The sequence below is a fragment of the Protopterus annectens genome, chromosome 7.part0 (genome assembly GCF_019279795.1).
Source record: "Protopterus annectens isolate FY-2018-M chromosome 7.part0, PAN1.0, whole genome shotgun sequence".
NCBI lineage: Eukaryota > Metazoa > Chordata > Ceratodontiformes > Protopteridae > Protopterus > Protopterus annectens.
The window spans coordinates 1,086,796,342-1,086,816,472 of record NC_056739.1 but is presented as its reverse complement, the minus strand read 5'-3'; the positions used below and the strand labels follow the sequence as shown (position 1 = coordinate 1,086,816,472).

At 41.1% G+C, this 20,131-nt stretch overlaps 1 protein-coding gene across 13 annotated transcripts in view; it reads right to left on the bottom strand.

Annotated features, from left to right (window-relative positions):
• The window catches only part of NEO1 (neogenin 1), a 2,116,015-nt gene that overhangs the window by 929,365 nt on the left and 1,166,519 nt on the right, over positions 1 to 20,131 (bottom strand). For all 13 annotated transcript variants that reach the window (XM_044077666.1, XM_044077665.1, XM_044077664.1 and 10 more), the window contains exon 5: positions 10,794 to 10,930. In XM_044077666.1, coding sequence (XP_043933601.1) covers positions 10,794 to 10,930 — 137 coding nt within the window. The remainder of the gene's footprint in view (positions 1 to 10,793; positions 10,931 to 20,131) is intronic.

Here is a 20,131-nt window from a genome sequence, read left to right as displayed (position 1 = left end):
TTCTGGGTCAGCAGCAGGGTTTTTATATAGAAATTTATGAGAATCTGGAACCTTGTTGTATCTGTCTGGCTTAACAGGTGCAGGAGGTAAAGACTCGAGAGACCGTCCGGACTCTGAAAATACATCATCTACAATGTCTAGAACAGGTGGAATAGCAAGAGGTCTGTGCTGAGGTAGTAGAAGAAAGTCTCTGAGCCTTTCCTTAGATTCTGAGTAATCTTGGCTCTCCCAGTGGAAATGCTCCCTCATGGTATGCAAGGTTTCCCCAAAGGAATAATCCTCAGGAGGAGAAGCTGAAGGAATAGGTTCTTCAGCATCAGAATCCTCATAGGGAGGAATAGAATATCCCTGTTCTGAAGAGGAGTCAGAGGAAATGGAAAACTGATCAGAGGAATCATATTCAGTGTCTTGCATAGGCCTCTTATTAGGAGGGGGATGGGAACCCCTGATCAAAGTAATTAGGTCTTCGGCCATTTTGAGCATCTGTTTCTTAGGCATGGAAGTCTGTCCTGGAGAATGCTGTGCATGTTTCCTAGTCTTTAAAGCTGTTTTAGTCTTTGTCTTGGATGCTGAAGTTGGCTTGATATAAAGCTATGTAGGTCTGAAAACACCCTCAGAAGCCGATGCCTGCTCAGCGGCTCCGGACCCATCTGAGGGATTAGTTTCCAAAGGGCAATACCTTGGAGTATCCAGAGGCCTAGTAGTCTCCACGTGGGAGTCAGAGGCGGCCTGTGGTTCTGAGGTAGCAGGTGTCAGGGGCTGCAAAAGCGCCTCACTGAGAACCGGCGAACTGGCGACTGGCCTAGAAGAGGCTTACTCAGTTTTGGACCTCAGATGCCTGTCCTTTTCTTTTTCCTTGCGCTTTTTATGAACTCCGGTCGTCGGCTGTTCAGACAGCATTATATAGTTAAATCTATGGCCAAAGTAATGAAATGCAAAATCGTACCGACGCTTAATAGTGCGCTGGTTAAATCTAGCACAAAACCGACAACTAGCAACGTCGTGGTCAGGGCCTAGACAAGGAATACAGTAAGAATAAAAATCCTTATGAGGTATTTGCTTCCCACAAGAAATACAATTGTTAACTTTTTCTGACATCGGTCTGGAGCAAGAAAAAAGTTTCCCCAACAGGGTACTTAGCTTTACTGAAGACTTCGGATCTGAAATTCAATTTTGAAAATCTCAGGAGTCAGCCGACCGGTATTTGCGAACTGCTATTGCTTCAGGCACCGCACTGCAAGAAAGACTGAAAAAAATGGCGTCGGCTGCATCTTTTATATCCCTGGCGCACTGACATCAGGGAAGAGGTGACAGCAACCGACGTCGGACCAGGACTTTGGAATTCAGGCCGACTGCGGGTAGCCTGGCAGCAGGATAACCCAAGTGTAATGACTGCAACAGTGAAACACGATGAACATCCCAAGTGTGATGACTGCAACAGTGAAACATGAAGAACACCTGTAATCAGTAAGAAACAGGATTTAAGGGATTACATTGAACATTAATTAAAAAACAAAGTAAAGCACCAAAACGAAGACACTGGTTCCTCAGACCTCTTTTTTATTTAAACATTGAATAATCCAAAAAAAACGTTTAGCACTTTCATCAAGTAACATTCATCAGAACAGTTAAAAAAATAAGCCCACTAGGTTTAAATACCAAATCTGACAGGACACAAAACCTGTCAATCAATTAATAAACATAAAAAGTTTTTTTCACAGTGAATTGTCTCATGCCAAAACTAAATTTCATTAAATATACAATATGTATATAATATTTATAGAAAACAAAAAGATTATATGTATAAATTCATAAAAATATCTAAAATTGTATGTTTTGAAAATTCTATCTAAAATAAGTAGACAAGTGAAGATTTCCTTTGTGTAAAAAGTGGTTAAACTTTGGCTGCTTTTTCTTTCAAAACTGGTGTTATAGAAACAAAGTCATTAAGACCTGGATATATATTAGCAGCCAACCGTAGTTGCCACATCATTTCTTTTTTATTTAAAATGTTTTTCCAATCACTTCCTCAAGTTCATTTGAACCTCGTCTGTAATGGCAAACCTAAAGCCTGAAAAGTTGTCACATACCTTGCTGTGTCTATAGAGGGCATTGGTTTCCTTTTTAGTTTTTATATCATAGGAATGTTCATATATCCTTGATTTCAATGCCCTCTCAGTTTTACCTATATAAAAAACAATGCAGATATTACACTTAGCAAGGTAAACTACTCTTTTAGTGACACAATTACCTTTTTTAAAATAAATTTTACTATTAGCATAATTAGCTGAAGTAACATGTGGTTCTTGTAGTATAAATTTACACTGATTACATCTCCCACGTTTTAGTCCCCACTTCTCCATTCTCATCCCTACTTGAAGGATTACCCTCTAATATGATTTTTAATTTTTTTTCCAACTTTAGTGGAAAAGGTGGGTTGGTCCCCTACCATTTTGTATATGTCATTATTTGCCTTAAATATGTTCCAGTTTTTATATAAAATGTTCTTGATACCTTTATAACCAGGATTGTATTCTATAACATGTCTGAACAAAGTTACATGAATTAGATTATACATTGATTCCTGTGACACAAGCACCAATAGTATCTGCTAACTTTCTACCTAATAAAGGTTTGTATTTAACACCTCATCCATCAAACATTTCTTTAAGGGTATTTTCCACCAAGTCAACAGGGTAACCTCGTTCTAAAAACATTGATTTCAAGATGCAAAATTCTTGAGCTAAATCTTCCTTATGAGAGGTCATCCTAGCTATTCTGATGGCCTGCCCTTTGACAATACCTTTTTTCTGAAAAAGTGGGTGATAACTGTCAAAATGTAGATAAGAATTGCAAAAAGTAGGTTTTCGAAATACCTTAGACCTAAAACAATTAGAGTCTTTGATAATCAAGGTATCCAAATAGCTCATCTCAAAAGGGTCACAGTGATAAGTAAACTTAAATAAAATGATACTGTTGTTCAGATATTCCATAATTCTAGGAATTGTATCTATTCACCCTTCCACAGGATAAAAATATCATCCAGGTATCTGTTGTAAATAAGAATATCATTATAAAAATTGCTTTTAAAGACATGTTCCAACTCCTAACTCAACATAACTATTTGCGTATACTGGAGCGCACGCCGCTCCTATGGCATCTCCAGTTATTTGTTGGAAATATTGTCCCTTAAAATAAATATAATTATTTTCCAAGATGAGCGCCATGATTTCACAAACTAACTTTATCCTGACTGAGGGTGGAACAAAAATAAAGAACGTCTTACTATTATAAACCCTTATCTTTGGATATACTAGAAAACAAATCTTGAACATCTATGGTAAGAAAAACTAAGTCTAGGGGCCATAGCTCAGGGGTGATTTTGGCTAAGAAATCCCAAGAATCTTTGACCAAATGAGAAAACACTTTCCACCACGTTTCACTGTCCTGTCTACAAATACTGCCAAATTGTGAGTCTTGGACCCACTACCTGTCACAATGGGCCTGAAAGGTGGACTATTTACATTATGTACTTTAGGAATGCCGAAAATGCCAGGTACTCTAGGATGTTTATTAGTCAAAAAATGGTGCGTGTCCAAATCAATTCTTTTTTCCACCACATAGTCTTCAAGAAAGCTGTCTATCCTTTGATAGGAAATGTGTATTTGATTAATGGACACTTGTAAATATTTGTCCTCATTGAATAGCAAAGACGGCATAACATTCATATAATCTTCAGAATTATAAACCACAATACCCCCTTCCTTTGTCAGGGGTCATAATACGAATCTTTTTGTCATCCCTTAATTCACTCAACAATTTTTTTTCTTTTAGGTTTAAGTTGTTATATACCTTCTTATAGCTCACCCACAACTGGTAAATATCCTCCTTAACAGCTCTTTCAAAACTAGCAACTAAATGATATAATGGGGGGTTGAAAATACTGTTCTTCTTCAATAGTTCTTTATTAGAAGAGTTCCTTACTGTATTAACACTGTTAGAAAATAACACTTTAAAGTTTAATTTCCTAGTATACATGTGTATATCTACAAGAACCTCAGCTATATCCAGCATTTTGCTGGGTACAAATTTAAAGCCTTTTAAAAACAAAGAAAAAAATTCTTCATTGATAATTCTGTCACTGTAATTATACATATTGAATCCTTTAAAACTCTGAACAATGTTGTGAGAAATAGTGGTTAATAACTCCATCCCCCCCTCATTGAATTGGCATACCCCTGATAATTTCCCATCCCCTGATATGTCTGTTGTCCTTTCATGTTCCTGCTTGCTATTCTCTCAGAGCGTCTTACAAAGTGAAAATCCTGAGACTCTGAAGGGTCATTTCTATCTTCTTCAATAAGGGGTTCGGGGTGAATCTCACCTCCTTCTGCCAATTCCATTTCTATTATTAACTCATGTATTGACCCATCGATTAGAACGGTTTTCACTTTCTACAAAAAGTCTGTTAGTAGGGTATACATTGTGACGTTTGTACTGTTTAATGTCCCTCTCTAATTTCCTTTTCTTTTTTTGGAATACGCCATTACAATTTTTTTCCACCCTAATAATTTTTTCAAAAAGCCCTTCATATTGACAAAACAACAAGTCAGTTATAATACTTTTGTGCAAATGGACAACCTCCTCCTGTATTTTGCCTTTCATTTGTTCCAAGTAAAAATATTTTTTCTAATAACTCAAAACCCCACTTGTCAAACACAACAGTAAAATCATTAATCATGTTGCTGTCATAGAACAAACCAAAAGGAAACTTAAATATACATAAACCCTGTGGAACAACTTTGAGACAAATACACTCTTTCAAATGCACAATGTCCATATCTATAGTTTTTAATTTAAATAATTTCTTTTCAAAAGAAAAAAATAGCATCTTTTAAAAAATGACAGGGAAAAATATTGTCTTTTTTGTTGGGAAAATTAGTGTTCATATGAAGGCCAGCATTGTCTTTGAAGTTATATTCTTGTTGCAGTAAATTTTCAAAAATCAGTTCTTTTCCTTGGAAAGTTTTCAGGTGAACTAGTAAATCTGTGATTACCATCCACTTGCTTGCCCTTATTGGGCTCACGTGTAACACTAGTAACATGATTTCTCCTTGAACCATCATTAAAATCACTTTTCTGGTGAGGAAAACCGTTAAAAGTACCTGTAATAATCGTAGAAGGAATCTGTGATTTGCCTGTGTCCTCAAGCAGAATAATTTGTGCTTCGTTACCAAAATAAACTGCTCCATTTTTTCTCACTCCATCACCTGGACAGTTAATAATGTTGGTTTTGTCGCTTGCACCTCTCCGAACCTCCTGGAGTCAAGCGTTGTCGTCACAATGAACGTCAGCTGTAATAGTAACGTTGTTGACACCCAGGCTTAGATTTGGTGTTGGAAACTCCTCCAGCTATTACCGCTGCAGTGTTTCTGCTCGAATTGTACTGAGAATCACCAATGGAAACTTCAGGTTTAGCTAGACATCCACGCGATGTACCAGTTGGGAGCGAGAATAACTTGATAAGTCTTTTGAGCTCTGCAACATCTTTTTTTAATTCCAAAAGTTCAGTGGTTTGACCAGGAACAAAATCAGATGGTAAACCCAACGAGTCTAGGGAATCCATGTGTTGAGTCCACAGAAGAAAAAAAAAGCTAAAATATTGTGGTAGGTGCTTCAAATCAAAACTAAGAACCAAAGTAAAGTACCAAAACGAATACACTGGTTCCTCAGACCTCTTTTTTATTTAAACAGTGAATAATCCAAAAAAAGGTTTAGCGCTTTCATCAAGTAACATTTATTTCATCAGAACAGTTAAAAACTAAGCCCACTAGGTTTAAATACTACAAAAACCAACTCTGATAGGACACAAAACCTGTCAATCAATTAATAAATTTAAAAAGTTTTTTTCACGGAGAATTGTCTCATGCTAAACCTAAATTTCATTAAATATACCCCAGGCAGGATAACCCAAGTGTGAAACATGAAGAACACCTGTAATTTTATTTATTTATTTATTTATTTTACATTTGTTGACCGGGCTAGTCTGGCTGGATACATGTCCATTTTCAGCAGAGGCCCGAGGAGAAAAGCTCCACTATATACTAGTACATAATAATGATAAAAATAAACAAAAAAAGCACAATAAGATAGAAATTATAAGCATGTAAAGAACTATTCCCAAGTAGCAGAAGTAACAGTGCAAAAGTAATATATAAAAACTAAACATAGTGTGAGGATTTCTATTACAAAATCTTTGGAAGAGTAATTAAAGAAGAAATAAAGCAAGTAACTCACACAAGACTATTCAACTATTTACAGTATTAACAATTTTGATAGACATTTGTGTCAGGGCACTAGTTTTAAGAAACAGCTTTCATCAGCTGGGAGATTTAGATACAAGGTGAGATAACAGGTTGCAGTAATATAAAGAGAAAAAAATATATGGGAAAAGTAATATCCAAGTGGATGGTAGGTGAAGTACAGAGGGGGGGTAAACGTAGTGATAGGGACATGAGGAAGAGTAGTGGAAAGAGTTGAAAAGAGAGATGGAAGCTGAGATCAGTCAGGATTTGAGCAAGGGCATAGCCAGTGAGTTTTAAAATAGTTTCTTAGTTGTTTTCTGAAAAGTTGTGATGAGCCTAGTGTGGTCAGTTCTATGGGGAGTTTATTCAAGTGTGAGCCAATGGTATTTGTAAACAAGGAGACCCCAAGCTTTATTGTGTGTTTTGATGGTGGCCACTAGTAATTTGTTAGCTGAGCGAAGGGAAGTAAGATTCCTGTAAGGGACAACAAGGTTATTTAGCATGGGTGTATTAGAAGGGTAATGGAGAATTTTATAGGTAATAACTAACTGATGTAGGAGAATGAGATTTTGAAGTTCAAGCCAGTCAAGTTTTTTGAGATTAACACAATGGTGTGTGAGAAATGGGGAACCTGTGGCAAACCTGGCAATGCTGTGGTAGGCTGTGGCAAGTTTCTGAAGGTTAGATTTTGAAAGGTTTATAAAAGATGGGGAGGCATATAATAATGAAGAGATAAGATGAGTTTGGGCTAAAGACACCCTGGTGGTTGCTGTTAGAAAGGGCTTAAGTCTATAGAGGGCACCTATTTTTTTATTAACAGTTTTGATAGTTAGGTCAATGTGGTAATCAAAGTTTAGTTGATTATCTATTGTAACACCTAGTAGTTTAGCGGAACTATCAGGTGTAATGATAGTGCCATTGTCAGACACAATAGAAAAGGAAAGAGGGGTAGATTTCAGGGTTGGAGAAAATAGTAATAAGTAATCAATAAGAAACAGGATTTAAGGGATTACAGTGAGCATTAATTAAAAACAAACAAGGAACATTAGATTTGAAAAAGTGGGTCATAAAGGACCTGACGATGGTTCATGAATTTAGTGGTAAGCTCTCAGTAACCACTCAGTGGAGTTTTTATCTGTTGTACGCAACAATTTCCCCTTATGTTTTTATGTTTCTAAAGGGTTTCTTGGAATTATGCTGCATATGAAAATGTTTGAATTGATAATATTTATGCTACAAGCTCCATTCTGGTGATAATTACATTGACTGATATTAGCTTCTTATACATTTATCTTTCCATGGGACATGGATGACAAGTTTCTTTTTATGAAGTACAGGACTTTTTATGGCTGGTTGTCAGCTTTGTGATATTTATCAGGGCTCTGAAGCACTGGATGGATGGCAGGGTAGCCCAATAGTTTTATCTGTGAATAACAAGACATGCAATCATCTTCCCTGTAAGCTAGGAATTAGTGGTTTGTTTTAATAAATATGAAAAATAAAAAAAACAGAAAAACTAGCAGTCTTAAAACTTCGTTGATGAGCTCAGTCAAAATTGTGACTGAGCTCATCAACGAAGTTTTAAGACTACTAGTTTTTCTGTTCTTTATTTTTTTCCTCAACACTCGAGTTGGTGAGGATAGCACTAGACAGATTCCTGTGTTTGCTCACTTTTTTTAATAAATATGGCTAGCACTTTCATTGGTACCCAGCATTCACTTTAGTCAGAAAAATGTACTTGTATTTCAGAAAGGTTACCTCAGAACTGCTACATTATATTCTTATTATTTGATAGTCTACATTAGTAAATCAAGTTTAACAAATAACATACTTGACTAAATCTCAAAGGCTGGGAAGATGTAACGAATGTTATCTTGTACTGTTAGAAATGCAAACTGCCTGATGGCAACTGGATTAAAATACAATATGTTTTGCACATGATGGGCACTGATCATAGTTTGACTATTTATTTAACATATATTTACCAGGAAAGTCCGACTGGAACACAGCCCATTTTTAGCAGAGGCCCGGAGGGAAACACTCCAGATGCATGTCTTTGGAATGTGGGAGGAAACCGGAGCACTCGAAGGAAACCCACACAAATGCAGGAAGGACATGCAAACTCTGCACAGAAGGCATCCCAGCAGAGAATTGAACTGGAAAACTTCTTGCTGTGAGGAGACTATGCTAACTGCTTGCACCACTGCGCCGAAATCTGTTTGAGTGGACTGTGTGTATATATTTATGACTTATTTTTTAAGGAGGGAATAACGATGTTTAAAAAATAAGCCAATGGCTTAAAGGATACAGGCTCAACTACCTACACAAGTGCAGTGCAGCATGTCTGTCATGACACTGCACATCATGGTGAGACAATCAACAGTCTTCAGGGAACTCAAGAATGGCAGCAGTGATTAAGAACAGAAGAGCCCACCTTCAGCATGATCCACAGCGGCCTGCAGGAAGGGCAGTTCATTTGTAGCTAGGGATCTCAGGGGGTGGAGTGCAAGGGTTTGCCCTTTGTTAGTGAAAATGAAGTATTTTCTATGTTGTAGCTAGAACAAATAAAAAATAAGCAAAGTAAGACTACAGAGGCAAAGGCAAAAGAATGCAGAAAATGCACAGCTGGAGTAGAGATACCACAGATCCAATACTGGACTAGTGTGGCCAGTTGTACAAGCTTAATTAATACCATCAAGCTGGTCAGATGTGCAATACAAGGTTAAAAAGACAGTAATAACACTGTGCAATTCAAGAGTAAAAGGAGTCTCAGACTGAATATATACTGTTCATGAAAGGGAGGGAAACAGGAACTGCACACCTGAAACCTGGATGAATCATATTACCAAGCAAAAGGCTGACTGTGCAGAAATGAACAAAGAGGACACCAGGAGTACAGCTGACAGCTGGAGAGTAATACATACAATAATACAACCTTAAAACATTCTGTGCAGCTTCTTTTGAAGTACTTCAAAATTTGCACTTTTATTGTGATGGTATTATCATAAAATGATAGCAAGTTGGATAGAGTTGTAATCTCCAGATCTGTCTAGGGATTTAAAGCTTGGAAAGAGCAAAGCAACTGCACAGGGCTAGCAGAAACACCTAGGTGGATAGTATAAGCAGAATGTGGTCTCTTGTCAGCAGGTATGTAAATCTGTACCCCTGTAAATCTTTAAGAACTTCCAAGATGAAGCTTAAAAAGTTTATTTCTTTAAGTATTCAGGCAAGTATTGTAAGGGGTGAATGTCAGTCTACACCACTTTCATACAGTGCCCAACAATGGTGGGAATTTAGGCACAACAATTTTTGCCAACAGTGGAATTTTTATTTTTGCTCCACTGTTCTGTGACCTAAAAGTAGATATATTTAATAATGGGGTGTGGAAGGTGCAGGATGTATTATACCCTCAAGTTGCCCAAAAGCAGTTTTGGCCTTTTTTTTTTTTGACTGACCATTCTATCATCATATGCAGCTTAATAAACTGAAGTGATTCTACCCAAAAGTACACCTTTTTATTTTTAGGTTGTCTTCATCCTTAACCACTAAGCCCCCAGTCCGATCCTACATACTGTTTCACAAACTAAAGTCATATTTATGGCTGGGGGCGAGAGTAAGGCCAAGGTAAACTGATGACCATTCTTTTTTTTTTTAATTATGTTTTAACCCCTGCTGAACATGTACTAACGTCAATGCAGAAATAGTTAAGAGGATGATTTGCTGGCACAATTGCTAACTGCACATTTGGAAAGGCAGAACCCTACAGTCACTTAACCTCAGGTCATGATCTGTTCAATGAGCCCTTTTTATCTCCTGGGATAGGCGAGCAGACAAAAATGTTTCTCCTTCCCACTGTCCCATTCAACTCTTCGGAGACTTGGGCCACTAACTGAACCAGGTCTCTCGGGCCACAGTCAGGACGTCACATCTTTGTGTCACAAAAAAGCAGTGAAATGATATGGTGTTACAACAGACATTATCGACACTATGACTCCTTTAAATAAAGGATGTATTTGCCAGTGTCAGGAAAAGCTTCGATGGATGTTGAAGATTCCAAGGTACTTACTAAAAATTAGGGTATTTTCCCCAATGTCTTGATCAAATTAACAACAGTCAGTACAAATACCACCTCAAGTTTCCTCTGCAAACGGACCATGGACTTTGACTAAAATGAGCAACAAAAAGTAAACAAACTATGACAATGGATGAAAAAGCAAAGATACAGGGGAACTAAGTCCAGGTAGTACGTAACATACTACAGGAATAATGACACACAAAAAGAAACTTGCCTTTTGAGGAGAAGAGCAGCACTACACTTAAAGCACTGAAAGCTAAGAAACTCTGATGAGGCAGGAAGCTAGTGCTGCAACATTCAATCACCCATGAACAGAAATAGCGTTTCTCCATTCCCTGAAAACATCTCACTAAAGGCTATCAGCATACTCTTGCAAATCATCACTGAGCAATGTATAAGGCAGAAAATGTTACCTTGTATTGTCAGTTCCACCTGTGCTTCAATTGTTTCATTGCCATTTTCAGCAATGCAAAGGTATATCCCAGCATCATCTTCTGTGAGGTTACTGATCAGCAGACTGCCTCCACCGACAATTGCAAACTTTTCAGAGCTGTGTGGAAACGACGATAATCATTAGAATGTGCAACAACTACCCATCCAACTATCAACATGAATTACAAAAGTCAAAACTGACGCTAGCTAGCCAAGCAAAAATACCACCAGAATGAAATGTTGCTGCAAGTCACATAATACTCGGGAAGAATAAATGCATCTTAGGAAGGTAGCCTGCTTGGCAAAACTGAACTATTTAAGTTCGGTCAGCGGAGTTATTTTCTAAAAATGTAAAACAGTACAGAAGTTGCCCTCTTCTCTCTGTTGTGAGATATACACAGATATCAACACTGATAGCAGATGATTTGCAATCACCTGTAGAGCTTTCTCATTTTCTTCTAACTGTACTCAGTTTAAGGTATAATCCAGCTAACTGCCTGACAGAAAGTACTACTGCACAGACGCACATACACGCGCTACCAGACGTTAATATAAATGCAGCTCCAAACACAGCTAGTTCTACAGCAATAATCCTGCTTTTGAGCATCCAGTGTTGCAGTGAGTGTACTAGCATGTTATACAGTAATACAGCATCAACACTATGGTCCTCTCAAGGTAAATTGTAATGAATCTTACGTCTTTCACATAACTTATTTATCTACTCACTTCGATTTACAAACATATGTGTTCCCAGTTTGCTAACTCCGCCTGACAGGTTAGCACTCAGAAATTTGGTTATCTTAAACGAAGGACATGTACTGTCAAGAACTGCAAAAATACATGTTTTTGACAACAATCTAAGGTGTTTAAAAAAATCCCTGGCTTCACTCTATAGTGTTCTACCCTAAAATGAGAAAGAGGCGGCAGCCATTCAGATGGCATTTTCTTTCACAGACAAGGATATCCCCCCAGTGCTGCATACTGGACCTACAAGATGGCTTTTCGTCTTCTATGGTGGTCTGTCCACACTGACTTAAAACATGATGTCTTAAAATTGAGGCTTTTTTGTAGTCAGTCTTTAAAAGGCACTGTTTCTATTTGCTAGACACAAGCAACCAAAACAGATGTCTCATTCTCATTTACATTGATTTTCTGCTTCAATCCTGCAGTGCCATCAATATGAGCACCCTTGTCCAATTCAAGTTTACAGCACTTGAGATCCTGACCTCTCATAAGCAGTATGTCACAGTGGGCATCTTACCTGCAGTACTGAATATGCCATATTTAGTGCCACAACCAAGCAGTTTAAATTTGACAACTATTTTAATCAAAGTAACAAAAAAGTTGCTTTACTTGCACAATTTAACAAATTTTAATTCACTTAAATTTTCTTTAATTCAAATAGCCATGCAATTGCTCTCAAGCATGCTGGCACTCAGGGATAACATCTCATTTATACAGTTTATGCAGCATTGGTGTCATGTGTGTATACTAGGCTAATAAGCATTTTAGCCTTTTTAAGTCTAGCTATGCATCATAAATCTCTAACTTCAGGTAGTAAATGTAAGCAGAGGCTTGTGAGATGAAACATTTACTGGCTGTGTCCACTACTGAAACAGGTGCCAAAAAGTACAGTTGTGTACACTTATCATAAATGTAGATGTTCAAATGTATTCACTGTTGCAGTCATCACACTTGGGTTATCTGCCTGCAGGTAGCCCTCAGCCGCCCCAAATACCAGAGTCAATGCTTTTCTGCGTCAGCTGCTGTCACGTATAGACTGATGTCAGGTCATCAGTGCTATAAAGCAAGGCAGTTGACGCCATTACATCAGTTTTTCTTGCCCTAACCAGTCAGAAGCCCCAGGAAATATGGCAAAATGGTCCTGATGGTTAACAACCACCCCAAGAAGCTTATGTCTCCCTAATGAAAGGGGATATAAGGGGGAAGGAGGGAGGGAAACCAGGACTGCAACAGTGAATACACTCTAACATCTACATTTATGGTAAGTGTACATAACTGTACTATGTTCTTTGTGTTTCACTGTTGCAGTCATTAGATGTGGGAGGAGATTCCCAAAGCTGAAGAGAGGGGTGGTCAGGATTAGAGACTAGACATGGGTAAGCAAGCCCTGCAGAACAGCAGAGGCAAACCCTGCCCTAGCCTTAGAGAAAAGGGGAAGGTGGTAATGCTTTCTAAAGGTATGGACAGAGGTCCAGGTGGCAGCTTCCAAGATGTCCCTGGTGGGAACTCCTCTGAGGAATGCTGTGGAAGTGGAGGCTGCCCTAGTGGAATGGGTACAAATAGACTTAGGGGGAGGTTTCCCATGAAATCTGTAGCAGAAATGGATACAGTGTGATATCCATTTGGAAATAGTCTGCTTGGAAATGGGCTTCCCCTCTGCCCCTAGGGCAAAACTGACAAGAAGTTGGTCCGTTTTTCTGAAGGGTTTAGTATGGTCCAAGTAGTATCTCAGCTCCCTGTGCATGCCCGGAGAGTGCAGAATTCTTACCCCCTTTGTTTTCTGGGTTAGGGAAGAAGGTCGGCAGATGAATGGCCTTGGTTTTGAGTCACATTAGATATCACCTTGGGCATAAAGGAGGGGTTAGGCTTAAGGAAAACCCTGTCTGCATGGAAAATGATGAAGGGTTCAATGCCTGAAGTTCAGAAACCCTTCTGGTTGAGGTGACAGCTAGCAAAAAAGCAGTCTTCCAGGAGTGGAATTTCAGTTCTGCTGAAGAAGCAGGTTTGAAGGGTGGTAAGGTTAGTTTTTCCAAAACATAATTAAGATCCCAGGCTGGCGTGGGAGGCCTTCTGGGAGGTCTGATATTAGAAACCCTCTGAGGAATTGTTTAATCAAAGGATGAGAGAACAGAGGCTGGTCTGTATTAAAATTAGCTGAAATGGCTGAGGTGTGGATTTTAACAGAAGAGAAGGAGAGGGCATGATTGAGTAATTCCATAAATAGTCCAGGATAAAAGGGACAGAAGGTTGTGAGGAAATGGCCCCACTGGACTGGCACCAGGAGCAGAATCATTTCCATTTCCCTGTGTAAGATTTTCTGGTGCTGGTCCTACTGGCTTCTGTGATAATGTCTAGGACCTGCTTGCTTAGCAGAAGCTCCTTACTTACCTTGGAAGTATCAGCTATGCTGATAGCTTGAGAGTCTGCAAGTCTGGGTGCAGCATCCCCCCCCCCCCCCCCCCGCTTGAATTAAGAGGTTTGGGATGTGGGGAAGCTGCCTGGAAGGATGTGATGTCAGGCTGCGCAGCAAGTGGTACAAATGTTGTCTGGGCCAATCTGGAGCAATGAGGATGGCCTTGGGCACATCCTCCCTTATCTTGATGAGTACCTTGGGAGTAAGAGGCGGGGGGGGGGGAGCATACACAAACGGAGTTCCATGGGAAGGTCAAGGCATCCACCTTCCATGCCAGGTGGTGATACTCCCTGGTGCAAAATCTCTTTAGCTGATGGTTGAGGTGCGAAGCAAAGAGATCCACCTCTGGATTTCCCCACACTTGAGTGACTTGCACAAAGATCTTTTTGTGGAGCTGCATTTCATGGGAGTCCATTAAGTGTCTGTAATGACCGCCAGGTAGGGTGTTAGGGTGTTGTTGATCTCTGGCAGATACTGGTTTATTAGGTGTAATCCCATGGAGGAGGCAGTCAACCAGAGGTTCATGGCTAGCCTGCACAGAGTAAGATTGTGTCCCTCCCTGTTTGTTGATGTACCACATTACTGTGGTCTTGTCTGTTTTGATAAGGAGAACTCCTGGCCTGAGATGGGGTTGGAAGGATGTCAAAGCCTTTTGCACTGCAATCATTTCCTTCTGGTTGATATGCAAAGGGAAGGTGTTGGGCATCCCAAAGACCTTGGGTACACCTGCCTGCTAGGTGGGCACCCCAAGCAATGTCTGAGGCATCGGTGGTGATGGTCTGCCCGATGAGGTGGTGGATGAATGGGAGACCCTGGTTCCTGGCACAGGCCCCTGCCCACCAGAGAAACTCAGCCCTTATACAGGGGATCATTGGGAGAGAGGTTTCTAGAGGCTGTGAGTGTTGACACCAAAGGTTCCTTAGATACCACTGAAGTTTCCTCATGTATAGCCTGGCCAGAGGAATTAGAAGGATGCAAGAAGCCATGTACCTCAAGGCTTGCAGGAACTGGGTAAATTAGAGAGGCAGGAAGCTCTGCTTTTCTGGGGATAGGAAAGCCATTTGGGATGCTGTGTCCAGCAGTGTTCCCAGGAAAATGATCCTCCTGGAGGAGTCTGCTTGGATTTCTTCTCATTGATGGTGAACCCCAAGGAAGTTAGGAGGGTTTTGACAAAGTGTAGGTCCTGGAGCAGCTTTTCTTTGCTCTCTGCCTGAATGAGGCAAGTGTCCAGATAAGGGTAAACCTGTATATTTTTCTGTCTGCAAAAGGCTATGGCCGGGGCCAAACATTTGGGGAAAACCCTGGGAGCAGTAGATAAGCCAAAGGGAAGAGCAGAGAACTGAAAGTGCTGTGAGCCTGCTCTGAAACACAGGAATTTCCTGCAGGCCTCCCTTATGAGGATATGGGGGTATGCATATCTTTTAAGTCCAGGGTAACTAACCAGGCATTTTTTGTCAGCATAGGCAGCAGCTGCTACATATACCCCTGGCGCACTGACGTCAGGGAAGAAGCGACAGCAACCGACGCTGGACCAAGACTTTGGAACTCTGGCCGACTGACTGCGGGACCTGACGGCAGGATAAAGTACAGTTTTGTACCTACCATAAATGTAGATGTTCGAGTGTATACCCTGCTGCAGTCATCACACTTGGGTTATCCTGCTGTCAGGTGGTCCCGCAGTTGACCCGAATTCCAAAGTCTTGGTCCGGTGTCGGTTGCTGTCGCTTCTTCCCTGATGTCAGTGCGCCAGGGGTATATGAGAGGCATCCAACGCCATTTTCTACAGTTTTTCTTGCCCCAGATGTCAGGTGCCCCCCCCCCCCAAATGGTGATCAGTAGATAGTACCAATAATAAAAAAAAGTGTAGCATAAACACAAAATCCCTCCAGCTATAAGCAAATACACCACAAAGGTTGTAACAGATTTTTAGCTATAGAAAGGTCTTAGTGAGGTCAGAGGGGATGGAGGGAGGTTAACCTGGACTGCAGCAGGGTATACACTCGAACATCTACATTTATGGTAGGTACAAAACTGTACTATGTTCATCGTGTTACCCTGCTGCAGTCATCACACTTGGGTAGAACCCTAAAGCTAAGGATGGGAGGTGGAGTCAAACAGGGTTAGAGGAGGCTAGAAGGCCCTGCAAAACTGCAGTGGCGAAGCCAGCTCTAGTCAGAGTAAAGTGGTAAGTGGTAATGTTTGGTGAAGGTGTGTACTGAACTCCAAGTTGCAGCTTCAAGAATATCCTTGGTTGGCACCCCACTGAGGAAGGCTGTAGATGTAGCTGCTGCCCTGGTGGAGTAGGGCCTTATGCTAGCAGGAAATGGTTTTCCATGGTGGGTGTAGCAAAAACGAATGCAATGTCCTACCCATTTGGAAATGGTCTGTTTTGAGATAGCCTTTCCTTGTGATGCTGTAGCATAGGATACAAAAAGCTGGTCAGATTTTCTGAAAACCTTAGTTTTATCCAAGTAGTAACGTAGCTGCCTGTGAATGTCCAAGGAATGTAGGAGTCTTTCTCCTTTGTTCTGTGGATTTGGAAAGAAGGTGGGTAAATGGATGGTTTGATTTAGAGCCACACTGGATACCACCTTAGGCATAAAGGAGGGGTTAGTTTGTAGAGAAACTCTGTCTTGATGAAAAATGAGGAAAGGCTCTACTGCCATTAGTGCCTGAAGCTCTGAAACTCTTCTTGCTGAAGTAATTGCTAGCAGCAGGGCAGTCTTCCATGATATAAACTTTAAATCAGCTGAGAAAGCTGGCTCGAAAGGAGGTAGCGTACGTTTTTCCAGAACAAAGTTGAGGTCCCAAGTGGGTGTTGGTGCTCTCCTGGGAGGCCTAATGTTTTTGGCCCCTCTGAGAAACTGCCTTAGGAGTGGATGTGAAAATAAAGGAGGATCCGTGTTGTAGTGAGCTGAAATAGCTGAGGCGTGGATTTTAATAGATGAAAAGGAAAGCCCTTTGTGTAACATCTCAGTTAAATATTGCAGAATCTGAGGTATGTCAGGCTGAAGGGTATTTTGGCCTTTAGCTTGGTTCCAGGCGCAAAACCTTTTCCATTTGTCTGAGTAGGCTTTCCTGGTGCTGGGCCTCCTGGCCTCCAGAATAACATCCATAACAGCTTGAGAGAGAGGAGCTGGCTGGTTGCTTAGGTGATTTGCCATGCAGCCAAGTTTAAGGTTTTGAGCTGGCTGTGTAGAATCTGATTGTCTTGCTATGTGAGCAGATGGGTAATTTGTGGTAGAATCCATGGTGAGCCCTGTGCCATATTCCTTAATAGTGGGCACCAGTGCTGGCGTGGCCAGTCTGGGGCAATGAGTATCATTCGGGGTCTCTCCATCCTGACTTTCAGCAGCACCTTTGTGAGAAGGGGTAATGGAGGAAAGGCATATACTGTCAGCATTTTCCAACTGAATGAGAGTGCGTCCACTTTCCAAACTTGATGGTGAAAAGTCCTTGTGCAAAATTTTGTTAGTTGATAGTTTTGGGGGCTGGCAAACAGGTCTATGCCTGGGAGCCCCCATTTTTGAGTTATCATTGCAAATACTTGTGGATCCATTTTCCACTCGTGGGGATCCATGATGTTTCTGCTTAGGTCATCTGCCAATGTGTTCTTTTTTCCTGGCAGGAATTGAGCTTGTAATTGAACTTGGTAAGCCAGTGCTGTGTTCCACAAGGTCATTGCTTGCCTGCATAGAGGGTAGGAGTGTGTACCCCCTTGCTTGTTTATGTACCACATTACTGTGGTGTTGTCTGTCCTTATGATAAGCTGTCCTGGATGTAAGAGGTCCTTGAAGGCTGTCAGAGCATTTTGTACAGCTAGCATTTCTTTTTGATTGATGTGCAGATTCCTTTGATCTGCAGTCCATATGCCTTGAATGCACTGTCCTGCCATGTGCGCCCCCCAGGCATAGTCCGATGCATCTGTTGTCATAGTTTGCCTGGCTGGGGGTAAGGTGAAAGGCTGACCCTTGTTGAGGTGACATGCCTGTGACCACCACAGAAACTCCTGTTGAAGGCAGGGAATGAGAGGTATCATTATTTCCAAGCTGTGGCTGTGCTGAGTCCATACGCTTTTTAGGTACCATTGTAATTTCCTCATATGCAGTTTTGCAAATGGTATTAGTAGTATGCAAGATGCCATGTAGCACAAGGCCTGCAGAATTTTTCTTGCAGGGAGTTGGGTCTTTGCTGCCATTGCTCTGAAGTATTGAGTTAATTGTAGTTGTTTGTCTGGCATCAGATAAGCCATCTGGGCCGTTGTATTCAAGCTGGCACCCAGGAATGTCATATTTTGTGAGGGCACTAGTTTTGATCTCTTTTCGTTTACTGTGTACCCTAGGCAACTTAGAAGATGTTTTACAAAAGCCAGGTGTTGTAAGAGAATGTCCTTGCTGTCTGCTTGGATGAGGCAGTCGTCCAGGTATGGGTATATTTGAATTCCTCTTTGTCTGCAGTATGCAATTACTGGTGCCAGGCATTTTGTGAAGACCCTGGCCGCAGTAGATAAGCCAAACGGCAGTGCAGAGAATTGGTAATGGGTTGAACCTGCAATGAAACGGAGGTATCTTCTGCAATTTTGTCTGATAGGGACATGCAGGTATGCCTCCTTGAGGTCCAACGCCAAGCTTTCTTGCCCAACATGGGAAGAAGCTGCTGTAGTGTTAGCATCTTGAATTTGGGTACTTGCAAGAAGGTGTTTAAAACTGAAAGGTCCAGAATGGGTCTCCAAGCTTTGTCCTTTCTGGGGACTAGAAAGAGCCTTGAGTAAAATCCTTGGCCTTGCTCCTGTGTAGGTACCAGTTGAATGGCTCTCATGTCCATGAGAGCTGTAATTCGTTTTTGTGCCTCTGCCCATTGATTTTGTGGCAGGTTTGGCATTCCTTTTATCCTTGGCAAGGTGTGGAAATGGAATCTGTATCCTTGTGAGATAATGTCTAGGATCCATTTGTCCTTTGTGACGATGCACCAGTTGTCTGCAAAAAGTGCTAATTTTCCTCCCAAGGGAGCTGCCAAGAGAGTTTTGCTTGGCAGTTTGAGGTTTAAGTCATTGTGTTTGCCTTCTAGTAGTTTGGGACCTGTCTTCTCCTCCCTTCTGTGTTGCAGTGCCCCATTGGCGAGGTTTGTAAGGGATTTGTGCTTGTTCTCTGCCCCTTGGGCACCTGTATTTACCCCTCTGTGGTCTGTCAGAAGCTGGAAAGGACCAATTTTTTGTTGGCCGATTTCTGCTAAAGCGTGGGGGCTGTACCTGTAAGAAATCTTTGACCGTCTGCATAGATTTTGCCTTATCCTCCATTTTCTTTAAAACCTCCTTTGCTTTAACCCCAAATAAGACATCCTGCTGTAAGGGTGCATCTAGTAACTTTGCTTTAACATGATCAGGCAGAGATTGTTCCTTTAACCAAGCATGCCTACGTATAACAGACCCAGTAACAGCTGCTCTAGAGGAAGCTTCCAAGGCATCAAAACCACATTGTAAAGTATGTTTGCCCACCTGTTCAGCTGCATGCAACAGATCCTGCATTTCCTTGAATTCAGACTGTTGAGGGTGCGTGCCCATCTTTTGTTTTATTTGAGACATTAGGAATTGCTGGTATTTAAGCATGTGAAACTGACAATTTAGTGCTCTCATAGCTAGAGTAGCTGAGGTGTAAACCTTCTTCCCCCACCTATCTAGTGCTCTGGAGTCCCTTTCAGAGGGTACAGGGTTTTTAGCCATAGAAGCCTTAGCCCCTTTGGGACCCTGGGAGATTGTCTCTGGATCAGCAACAGGGCTTTGTATAGGAATTTGTGTGAGTCAGGCACTCTATAGTATCTATCTGGTTTGGCTGGAGCAGGAGGCAGAGAATCTGGATTTAGACTAGATTCTAAGAAAACATCATCCACAATGTCTAAAACTGGGGGGATAGCAAGTGGTCTGTGCTGGGGGAGTAAAAGAAACTCTCGGAGCCTTTTCTTTGAGTTGGAGTAGTCCTGACCTTCCCAGTGGAAATGTTCCCTCATGGTATGTAAGGTTTCCCCAAAGGAATAATCTTCAGGGGGAGAAGCTGAGGGAATGGAGTCTTCAGCATCAGAATCTTCATAAGGGGGAAAGGAGTAATCCTGTTCCTCAGAGGAGCCTGAGGAAACAGACACTTGATCAGAGGAGGCATAATCCTCCTC